The sequence below is a fragment of the Oreochromis niloticus genome, linkage group LG1, assembly GCF_001858045.2.
Source record: "Oreochromis niloticus isolate F11D_XX linkage group LG1, O_niloticus_UMD_NMBU, whole genome shotgun sequence".
In the NCBI taxonomy this organism is placed as follows: Eukaryota; Metazoa; Chordata; class Actinopteri; order Cichliformes; family Cichlidae; genus Oreochromis; species Oreochromis niloticus.
In genome coordinates, this window is record NC_031965.2 from 30,252,340 (window position 1) to 30,264,720 (window position 12,381).

A 12,381-nucleotide genomic window follows, 5' to 3' on the forward strand; every position below is an offset into this window, starting at 1 on the left:
AGTCCTCATCAGTGTATCAAAAAGACTTTTATCTTTCAGTCGGTCACATCCTTTCAACCCTTCAGTTGTGGGTAGTAATCATTGGCCTGAAAGGGGAAGCCTAATAGCATGCTGATTGACATGATTACGATTTGAAAAAAGGCTACAGTTGATCAGCAAGTCTCACAGAAAATTTCAAATTATAGATTAGAATCAGACTGCACTAACATCTCCTCTAAGAGACACATTTCAATTTCCATCCTCCAACTTCTACTTTTCTATGATGTAACCATTACATAGTATTAAATACATATTGTGAAACTGTTGTAAACACTGTAACGCATGATCAAGTTTTGTTGGCAATAGGAATCAAGTAGGAAAAACAGGAAGAAAATGAGTGTCTAGGCATTATTTGGGGTTTGTTTGGAAAATAGAAACACTTTCACACCTTTGTTGGCCAGTCTCACTGGCAAATAAAAGACACATTTCTTTTTCTCAACCTCATGCTGACCCATCCTCGACTATTACGCAGGAAAAGTTATTGCCCTTCATTCACAGAACCATCTGGAAATCAGACAGAGATGTGAAACACCCTAAACACTGAGCAAGAAAACAAACTTTCACTGCAGATACTGGTGCAGATACTGGCGCTGGATAACTGATGTTTTATAAGGTTCCCCGAACCTTGCCCTCACCGAGACCTTCACTGTTTCTATAAACCACTACACAGGAAATGAGGCACAATCACTTTTCTGAGAGAATAATAGGAGAATGAAAATCAACAAGGTGTCATCTGGTGCGATAAGGAAATGTAACAATGAAGTTTGGAGGAACTCCCTGAAGAGCTGAAGGAGAAAGACTGCTAAGCTTAAGCTAGCAAAAGTCAAGGGTGGTCCAACATGTGAGCTGTGAAGGTGTGTACTAATGAGTGCACCGATCGCAGTAAAAATGTATTAAATCAAAATAGCAGTGTCTAGAGAGGAAACCATCCAAAAGAATTAAATTAAACATTTACACTGAGCTACAGTTGAACCAAGCACCTGTATCACGTTCAGCTTTTCCAGCTGGCTTTAGTACAGCTGAACTGACAGCAGATTAAACAGTGGGTTCATCTTTACAGAGGGCCATAATGCTGCCAAACATTCATAGACTGTTTTTCTTTTTTTTGTAAACTATGCAGCACATCTCAAAGTGAAAGCCCATTATGCCATGCCAAATCAGTGGAAAAGATCTCCACTTTACAATTGATACAACCAGGAAGAACAAAGCATTTGTAGTGGACCAGAGATCAAAGCCTTTATCATTTTTCCTACTTGTTATCGTTTTAAGGCCTAATTTCAAGCTTGGGTGGGGTAAAAGAGTTAATACCTTTTACGTACTTTCATCCAAACATTTCCAGCATTTCAGCCTGCCAAGCTCTTCTTGCCAGAACTTTTGTGCACTCCTCTGACCTGTAAGCTAATGTTAATACTGTGTTTTTGAAACCTTATGTCCATGTTCGTCACTCATAGGAAGGAGGTTCAGACGACTATGTATGCACACACCCAGGTATCCTGTTTTTATAATCAGGAAAGTCGATTCTATAGGAACATGAAGTTACTTTGATTTCTTCCTCTTATGTAAGATTCCTAAAACATCCTTGCAATAACAAAGCTAGGGATTTTTCATGTTTTTTTTTTTTATTAATATTACATAAAAGCAGATAGTGAATTAGACTATTCTGTTGTGTTTCTGGAGTTACATGAGCAAAATGTGGATTTGGATATGGTGTGCATTTGTAGATGTTAAAACATGATATTTGGGATGTTGCTTGGACTAGAGTCTTTGCCTCATATACTGAAAGTCAAACCTGTCAGCGCAACATAAAAATCATCTTCAAACTTTTTGAAATACACTAAATGGATTTCAGATGGATTTCAGTTTGCAGAGTGGAACTCCGCCAAGACTGATTCCTGGTTCTGATTTTGCCTGAGAAGGCAGCTCGGTTAAATTGAGGCCCAAAGTTGAGTCACATTAATTTAGGAGTGAGGCCTGTCGGGTTTGACCTTTCCTTCCAGCTTGGCACGGTGAGTCCCCCATCCGTATGAGGCCTGTGTCCAGCTCGCATCCACAAACAGAGGCTGATCACTCACTCAGGTCCTGAGGAGACCAAATCAGATTACCAACACATCTCTCCCACAATCTACTGCGACAGGATTGCCCTGCAGGCATGGCTGAAATGGATACAGCAATATACAAGAACCATCCAGAGGAAAGTGTGAGGATGGAGGGAGATGGGGCCGAAGAGAAGAGCAGAAGCTGGGGGTAGGGAGGGAGTCACACTGTTGTAAGTGCGGCAACAATGTGATTTAATTGATTCCATGCCACCTCATCAGTTTTGATTAAAATTAAATGAGCGTCTGTATGTTTGAAAAGGTTAAAACAAATTGAAAGTGGAAATCACAGCTGGTAATCACAGTTTGTGTAACAGCGGGCTTTTAATGAAGAGGCCGCTCTCCATCGCTCATTTCTGCCTTGTCTGTGCATATAAAGCAAGACTGTGCATCTTTTGTGTTTCTGTAGATGTGAGAACAAAAAAGCCAAAAATGTAGACTAAAGTTGCATTTAGTGGTTGTTCTCTGCTGAGATCAGGTGAGGAGGATCACACAGTTGTGCTAAAACTTAAGGTAAATGTAAAAGCAACAGTCTGACCAATAAGTTGACAGATCAATATGTACCAAATGATAAGTGATTATAATCTTTTTTATTTTTTTGTAAATTGAAAATTCCACGAATTCTTAAATGATAACAGTGGACACATAAAAACGAATGTAACACACAGCACATATATAATAACACATTCTTTCAAGACATGCAAGGATTTTATTTTATTTGCATAATTTTTTCTCTGATTCAAATAATTTTAACATTTAAATCCATAGCAAGTGTAATCAGAAAAAAACGAATCATACTTTAGATATCCATAGCTTAAAAAATCATCCATGTTGGCCAGTAATGAGGTAAATCTTACAAACATGCACAAACGCATTTACCCAATTTTATCAGTACATGCCTGTCTTTAATTCCTCCCCTAGTTTAAACCTCACTGTCTAGCGCCAACATCAAAGTAAGGTACAGTCAAAATAGACACAAGGCACTTTAACTCACACAGGCAAGTGGATGAAGAAAAAAGGCTCACACAATAGAACTGTAATGGGTAACTACTGACACCTTGTGGTGATTTTGGAAAAGCAGCAGTTCAGCTGTAGCCTGTTTATTGCACTTATGCCTTAATAGAAACAAAGTCTATGAAAGTCATTACAAGTTTCCTCTGTGATGAATAAAAAAAATGGCAAAGAGGATTGCGTTCTTGTTTTATTTTAAAAATAAAATTTTGCAGTGTTAACAAAAAGCAAAACATAATTGCAATACAGCCCACTAAATAAATAACAATGCCTCTAGTTAATCGGATCTGAAAGCATACCCCAATGGAATATGCTGTTGTGTAGAAGCACCGTTGCCTTTTTGCTCACAAATTGCCCTATTTTCAGTGGTTGATTTGCTTTAGTAAACTTAAAGCTGCACAGACGTGGTGCTGTCTCAGCAACAACAATCTTCAGTAGAAATGCAAATAGATACACATGCAAAGCAAACTTCTGGCTAATTATACAGCTGAGTTACAAGTTCTGTGTCCCTGAGCGCTGGGTGGGGGAGAAAAGTGTAATGCACAGCATCTATGCTCACTGTAGACAAAATTTTAAAACAGAACATCTCTGGGTTGCTTACTGTACTCTAATTACACTGTAACAAAGAAGCACAAGGACTCTTTGCTTACATTTAAAATTTGTGTTGGTTTGGCAAGATTTCCCACTCAGTTAAAGAAAAATTACAAAGACAAAGGATAAGGTCCACAAGGCTGTATTCATCTCCGTCCGTAAACAAAAACAGCAAAAACCACAGTGTTGACTGAAGAATAGGTGTAAACCTTATTTGAAACAATGACCAGTTTTCGGACATATTTTCCTGCTATGACACACCCCATCTGTGTTTCTTTTCATGGCAAAGCATACACAAAAATACATATTTTCTGACAGAAAACATCTTGGGGTAAGTTGCTTTTTAAATATCTATAAGGCACTAAAATCAAAAATGAAAGCGTTCTAAAACTATAAAAATGCAAGCACTTCACCATATATGACCATTGCTGTTGCAGTGACTTGAATATGCTGACAAGACTGCAACAGCCTTGTATTTATTTCTCTTTTCAGCGAAGTCAAATAGGTCATAGGTCAAAGGTCACAGTTATGCTCTGTCTCAGTCATCTTTTTTGTCAGATGTGCTCTCCTCTGGTTTTTCCCCTGAACTGGGCTGACCAGCAAGTTCCAGATCACCCGGGTTTGCTTCTTGGATAGCTTGATATCTCTGAAGCTCCAGATAGGTGGTGAAGAGCTTGGCATATTCAGGATGGGTTGCAGCAAATTCTTGAAATTCATCTAAAGAATCAGAACAGAGAAAAATACAGGGTGCTGTACACACAATAATAATGAACAATCTTTTGAACAATTTATTTATTTAACATTTTCTTGACAAAATATCACCGGGAATCAAATAAGAGGCCACAAGACATAACAGGAGCTTTGAATGACGCTTTTCTCTTCAATTAGAATCTACTTACTGAAGGTAATGAAACCAGAGCCATCGGCATCAATCGCTTCAAACAGTTTGGTCGTGTCTAGATCTGACACACCCAAAGCAGAGCCCAGCAGAGCAGTAAACTCGTCATGGGTGACTTTCTCATCTTCATCCGTGTCAAAAAGCTGCATGAAAGATAATAAAAAGTGAGAAATGAGTAACGACTTTCAAGAAAAAGGTTTCGAAATGATTCCAAATGATGAGAACGTAATCATAATTGTAAGCAGGAGAAAGGAAGTTTTGGTTAGTAAGTTCAAATTGCAGCCGACCTTGTGGCCAGCAAAATGTTCACAGCAGACACACATTGTTAGCCTGACATTATGCAAGCCTCTCTGAATTGTATGCTGCCTTTGTTATTGCTACACTAAAGCTGTTGCTGTGCACAGACAGTAAGGGCTGGGCTGGTTGATTTTATCTTAACATTGGTCATTTTTTGCATTTAGCTTATTCCTTTTGCAAAGTGTACATGCTTTTTATATTTTGGGGTATATATTTCATATATAAACATCATATATAGTCATATATAAACAGTTGTACTGTTTATACTTCGCACAATTTGTCACAGGTTACAGTTTAAGCATCTCAGATATATCTTCCATAGCTACTAGTTTATCATGATAGAGTGATAAAACTACTATCAGCAGGAAATGCATGATGCAATAGAAGTAGCATATTAGGTGTGGAAAATAACAGAAATGTATAAATAACCTTGAAGGTCATTTGCCTTGCAAAAACCATAGTAGTGCTACCTTGGGCGAGTCAATAAAGGAGGTGTTGTTATATTTCTTGCTCAACTCCAAGAGATTTGCATAATATTCAGCCCCTAGTATGAACACATCAGTATGAGAAATATATTTCTGTCTCACCTGGAAAGCCATTTTGAGAACATCCTCAGTGTTAGATGGCCTACACAGGATATTCACACCGATAACATATTCTCTGAAGTCTATAGTGCCATCTCCATTCTAGCCAGGGTCAAGTAGAGAGAGAGGTCAATAAGAACGGATGAGCTGTTAAATGTAAAGATTATTATGATGGACAGCATTTAATCATTTATGGTGCAAGCACCTGTTGTCTGCTGTTATTTGTTATCTGGTAATAGTGATAATACTATTTGGTTAAGCCTTTATTACTATAGTGATTTGATAACAAGTTTAAGAACTGCATATGATACAAGGTAACTTTCAGTATTTAGTAAACACAGGCCCTCTGACTCGTGTTGAAAGTGATGAACACAGATAAGAGAACAGAAAGTATGAAACTCAGTGGCTTTCCCCCTCCAACTGGTGCAGCACTGTGACACAGAAATGTATTGTATTTTCACTTCATTTCACATACCCTATTAGATGCTTTATTTCCTATTAAAGCCATTTTAATTTTCAGTGTTCTATAATTTCCTGACAAATCTTAACTGAGGTAAAGACTCTAGTGATGGAAAAATAGTAACCATACATATTCTAAAAAAAATCATTTTTTTAACTTATAGAGATAGATAATAAAACAAATCTTTATGTTTCAATCCCATCTTTTGACTTAAGCTTCTAAGTTGTTTAACCTTTGAAGTCATTCCATCACTGTCCCCCAAGCTTTACTTTCATGGTATATCTTTGATATGCAGATGCAATATAAATAGTAATATTATTCTATGTGCTGAATATTAAGAGCTTTATAGAAATAAATATAAAAGGTGTTATACTTTCTAAGGGTTTGCAAGTGAAGTATTTCTAAAGTGCCTAGACTTACATAAATACTACAGCTATCAGTAAAATGAACTTCACTATTTTACTGATCATTCACATTCAGATTTGTCCATCTAATAAATGTCATTCGCTTGGCCAGGCCAAATACTGGGTGTTTTAAAACCTTGTGAAGTGGTGCCATGCCACAGCGATATTTGAAAAGGATAATGTTCAGTTGATTTCATCATACAATGTTTAACAAATATTTAACATACAAGTCTCTCACCCTGTCAAACAGTCTAAACAGATCCTCGAGGACTGGGCTGACAGGAAGCTTTAAGAAACTGGCAAATTCCTCAATAGTTATGCGTCCCCCCTTACAGGCGCTGGCCATGGTTGCGAAACCGTCAAGTTCCTTCCTTATATTGTCCCACTTCAGACTAGTTGAGCCAAACATAATGGTGACAGGTTATATAATAATCAACATTAACAGCAATAAGAACCCTTTGAAGCTGCATTGGTCAGTACCAACTGCAATTTTTGGTAACGCTCATGTTAAATGTTCTTACTTGAGTTTGCGACTAATTTTAGTGAACTCAACCAAGCCAGCCTCCATCGGAAGTGTGAGTTCACCAGCTGAGATCATTAGGCGGCAATCTTCATATGTGTGGTCTGTCACAGGAACGCCCAAAGCCCTAAAATTAGAAGGTTTGCAGACATTTAATCACCTCACTATAGTAGGCAAAGTAGGCACACAAAGATTATAGCAAAGAAATAGCCAGATTCACTGTGTATGGATATAGACCTAAAGACAGTAAAAAATGCAAAGTTAGTTTGACAAATTGCACTCACTCTCCAATACTGACCACTTGTTTATTTTCTTATCAGCTTAGTAGCCTTGCATGTGCATAACACTGTATTTATGACTTCTTTAAACATTTATACAGTACTTTTACTTTCTATAGCAAATTGTTCCACTTTGCATTTGAGCAATATGCAGTGCAATGTGGTTTTGTAGAGAACCCTTTTACAAAAAGGCAACAGAAATTGCTTTACATAATACATTATACACTTAAGACTAATGAACACTTACTGGGCCATAGTTTCTCGTACTCTGTTGGCAAACAGAGCGGGGCTTTTCTTCTCTTCCTCTGTGGGGACATGAGGTGGGAGGAACTGGGAAGCATGTAAACAGATGAGAAGTTACGAGACACAAAGTACACTTAAACCAAAAAGAAAAGAAACTCCTGGTAGCCTTAATTTAAAAGAGTTCTTTTGAGTACAGCATATATCCAAAACAACTAAAACTCTTTAAACGACTTCATGATATAATGTTATCATACAGAAATCCGAATGTCTCTAACCTCAATTTCTACTGTTGTGTAGAGCTGGCAAAGTGTCAAAAGCAGAAGTGTTTTCCTGTATATTACACAAATCAGAAAAACTGTTATACATTCTCATTCATTAGAACCACAGTGTTGTAAAAAAATAAGGCTGCCATATAACTGTGCAATAATTATGTTTATTTTCTGGAAAATATGCAATTTATATTTTATATCTTATTTATACATGCATACATATAAATCGCATGATGGTGGCATATTGGAAGAGGAAAAACTGCATAAAGTATACTCACGACTTGAATCCTTGCCATGTCCAAGTCACTGTATCCTACACAGAAAAATACAAGGATAACTTATTTATTCATTCCTGAATCGTTAACATTGGTATAAGATAGTTTGCACATAGGACTGTGTCGTATTATATTATCCACTATAACACTGGTATAAATTTTAAAATCATACACAAATGTATAGGAATGTCATGCTTTTAGATTTCCTAGTGAACACAATGAGACAAGCCTACAATCTAGATGAAAATCTGGAGGGAACTGAAGCTTTGAACTGCCAAGCCACAACCAAAAAAACGTAAAAGATTTAAAATTAGAGACTGTTCATTTGTTTGAGAGCAAATCTACAAATCCAACAGGGAACCCAATATATACACTATTCATATAGTTTTGCGCTACATCACTGAACAGATATTACTGGTTGTGTATATATATATATATGTTTGAAAAATGAACATCTATTACTGTGACAACCCTACTTACCAGTTTGTTAGGATACTTCAGAAGCACAGGCTGCACAGGAACACCAGGAATGAAGGCACCTAAAAGTGGCGTGGGGAACACAGCGTGTAGTTAAACATGAAGTACATAGCTGTAAAATTATATGATTTTACTATAATGACTTCTCCATTCTCTCACCACATACAGAACCACTTTAAATGGATTCGATTTATGTTAAGGGAAAATATTAAATGTTCTATAATACGGTAGTAGATGTAAGTTCTGTATAGTAAATTGTTGTTATCTTTTTTCTTTGCATTTGACATGTTGATAGAAATTAAACTAATGATTCCACTACACAAAATGTACATTTTATATTTTACCTTGTTTGAACGTGATAAGACATGAGCGATTTGTACATGTTCCTTCTGGAAATATAAGAACCTGAAAAACAAAGCATCCTTGCTGAATGGTAAAATAATACCCCCCAAAATTGCAAAGATTGCTTGTAAAGTAATCTGAGTCAACACTGAATATATTTTTGCTCCTTTGTAAACAAATAATAAATTCATCTAAAAGTCATTTTTATTGAGAATGACTGTGCAGTGCCAGACCTGTGGCCACTGGCCTCCTGACTTGGCTCTCTTGTTAATCTCCTCGATTGTGTTCTTCCGGGAGTCTGGGTCTGTTCTAGATACCAGCACTGGCTGGACACTCCGAAGGAACCCTGAAGAGAGAACGAAAGATTAATGGTAATGCACATACAAAAGAATATAGTAATCTTGATCATATTTTCCACTAATCTGGTGCACAGGGTTTGGTTATTTGCATTCGTTTGTAAGTGCTAAATAAGAGAGAGCGATTTCAATAAAAGTCCACTTAATTGTGATATTGCTGTTTAACAAATCACACGTGACAGATATTAAATGAAACAAGTTATGTGTTGTTATTACTATCAAAAAGATGGATGAAAAGGCTCATATTAATCAATGTCTTAGCTCGTGTTTACTTCATAGAGTGCATTTGTAAATTTTACTTACAATAACAAGGATTTATGTCAATGACAACTCCAAAGTATTGGACTTAATTGATACCCAGTACAGGCAGCAAGTAAGGTAATGACATTCCATTGCATATATATTACAGGCTCTCCCACATTTCATAGAGAGTGGGAAACTGTGCATTCAGATGAAGGCAGATGGAAATGGACTATAACAAACACAGTTTGTCCCTACTTTCCTGTTCGAAACAAACATACAAAAAGTATCTTACTGCCAAAGATGGGTGTGGCGAGGTTCTCGACACGGGAGACAGTGGAGGGCAGGCCAGCTACAACGCAGACAATCCCATCAAAAAAGGTGGAGTGGGGGGCCACAGCCAGGATGGGTGCGTCATGGCTGCTGGCCTGCTTACCCTTGACCACCACTCGAAAACCCATGCTGAAAAAGTAAGCCCTCCCCAAGGCAGCCATCACTCTTTGACACAAAAATCTGGAGATAAAAAAAAAGTTTACATTGCTGAATTTTTGTGAATGAAAAAAAATATGAATGGGAAGTGACTATCTATTCTACATAACAGTGCAAGAATCTTTGCATGAGAAAATCCTAAATTCTTTAGATAAAAAGGGCTGGTATAATATTTTTAATGGGTTTATTTAGACCTTCTTTGTTAATCGGCTGTGGTAACAGGATGTGTTTCGCAATTTCGTACTTTTCTTTAACCTTAAAGCGCAAAGCATGTTACCGCCGCCGATTGCTTCCTCAAAAACTGTAGAAATGAAGGAAGGGGTGTTGCTATGGAGTCAGAGATACAAAATGATGAATGACATTATGAACTTAGTTTCATGTACTTAATATGAAACAAAGTAAGAGAATACAAACATGAATATTTAAAGATACATTAATCAATCAGCTCTTACAGTAAAAAGTTTTAACGTATACTACCAGTCAGTCAAGTTATTATGGTTAAGTTTCACTTCCTTCATTATGCAGTGGGCTTATGCCCTGTTTTAAACTATCATGTCACACTTTCAGTGCCTCTGAGCGATTTGTCACAGGCTCTGAAAATAGCATACAGCCTGTAAGCTGAAGGATGGTTCATCATTTTACTAATGCAAACAAACTAACAAGACGTGGTCAGTGGTTAAAAAACCTTTGATTCGACAAAGCTGGGTGGCGATTTTCACTGGTATCTGCAATACAACTTAAATTCATTGATATAAAGCTTTGTAGTAACAGCCTAACTTTTGAAAACTTTTAAACACACTGAAATTATTAGTCTGTCAAAAAAAAAGACAAGATACAAGATTACAAGATTTCAGTAGTTTAAGCTTTTATTTTTTTATGTCAGTTATCTGCGAAATGTATGAAAAATAAGTCCAGTGGAATGAGTCCTTTTCATTCAAGATATATACATGTATAATATTATTATAATTATAATGTCTGTTATTACTTTTAGATGTTAGAGGTGAAGACAGTGGCTAAATCATCATTTCTAGTTCCCCTTAACCCCCCACAACCACCACCGACTAGTTCCTTTCTGAAGGAAACTGAGGTGAGGTATTGCTTGCGAAGAGGATATGATCTAGAAAAGCATGAGTCGACATGAACACAAGTAGGTGCTAATTCATTATTACAGGAACTATTATTTTGGGGGAATTTTTTGCTTCTGTAAAGCATATGAGCAAAAAGTGACTTTTTATCCTTCTTCTCACCTCAGTTCAATTCATTACTTTTGCAAAACTTAAAGCTCAATATGTTTGTTGTTTGATAGATATGTTCAAAGCGTTTAATACTAGTAGTTCATGTCACTTTGATAGATGGTGATAAGATAAGAGTGCAGGGTGAATGCAGTTGCTTAGCAAACAAAATGTCTGCAGTAAAAAAAGGCAAATGGGTTATTGATGTCCCAGATTAGCCAAACAGTAGGTCAAACTCACTTTTTCTGGGAAACCAAGTTTAAAAAAAATAAAATAAGCAAAAGATCATTTGCAAGTAAACAAAACTGATGTCAAGAATAAGCTAAATATATTATTATTGTTTTGCTTTAGGTGTGATAAAGTCATGGCCAACTCTGAGAAAAACTGGATGCTACTGGTATCCATAGTTACCTTCTCCATCCTGTGCTTGGCTCCACAGCTCCTTTCAGCGGAAGCTTGAAGGTGACAATGACAGACACTGGCCATAACACCATCAGAACCAGGGTTATAAAGATAGCTCGAAGAGGGACCAAGAAAATTCCCAACAAGACACACTGCAGGCAGAGGAGTACATTTATGCACATTAATTACAGGCCCAAACCTCCCTGGTGTTCAAGTCACCTGCTGCCTGGCTGAAAACGGACCTCCCACCTAGCAGAAATATGCACGAGCCTCGAAATCCACATTGCTGGAAAGCATTCTAGAAAGCTCCCAATGGCTCAGTCTGTTGTGTTGCATAGGAGGCTTTACAAGCTGATTGTCAAAGCCGTGTTGGAGAAGATTACAGGCCCTGGATACAGTAGCCTGAGTGCATTATGTCACACTATGAAACACTGTTACCAAACGAGCATTCTTCAAAATCCTGCCTTTGTGCAATCTCTTAAAAAAGCAGAAGAAGAAGAAAAAGAAAAAGAAGAAGAAATACTCACTTTAATTATAGCAGCTTTGCTTAGTTTGGTGTCTTGGACAAATGGGTTGATGACCGCAGGCAAAAGCAGAGATTGTTGCCTCGGCAAGGCACCTACTCGCTGCGGTGGCATCGTAGACCAGTGAGCGAAATGACAGGCGGCTGGTGTTCTAATTTGTAGCCCCGTGATGTTATCATCTCACTTCCTCAACAGAGAACCTGTTCTCATTTGTTGCTGACCCAAACGTTATCAAGCGCGAGTTACTACGAGTACAAACCTCAAGCACGCGAGAGCGGAATCGGTAGCTTCAAGCTCCACCTCCGGTGTACGTGCTGTGCAGTGGGGGCTCAAGACTGTTAAGTGAATGTTTGTACA

At 37.5% G+C, this 12,381-nt stretch overlaps 1 protein-coding gene across 1 annotated transcript; it reads right to left on the reverse strand.

Annotated features, from left to right (window-relative positions):
• Positions 1–2,831: 2,831 nt before the first annotated feature.
• Positions 2,832–12,322, reverse strand: lpcat2 (lysophosphatidylcholine acyltransferase 2). The gene is made up of 14 exons (XM_003437660.5): positions 12,028–12,322; positions 11,510–11,652; positions 9,673–9,890; positions 9,015–9,127; positions 8,784–8,844; positions 8,443–8,501; positions 7,966–8,000; positions 7,694–7,748; positions 7,423–7,505; positions 6,899–7,024; positions 6,616–6,769; positions 5,517–5,615; positions 4,634–4,775; positions 2,832–4,451 (listed from the first exon to the last, which is right to left on the reverse strand). The coding sequence occupies exons 1-14, from the start codon at positions 12,136–12,138 to the stop codon at positions 4,273–4,275; spliced, it is 1,578 nt and encodes a 525-aa protein (XP_003437708.1). The 5' UTR covers positions 12,139–12,322; the 3' UTR covers positions 2,832–4,272.
• Positions 12,323–12,381: the final 59 nt, after the last annotated feature.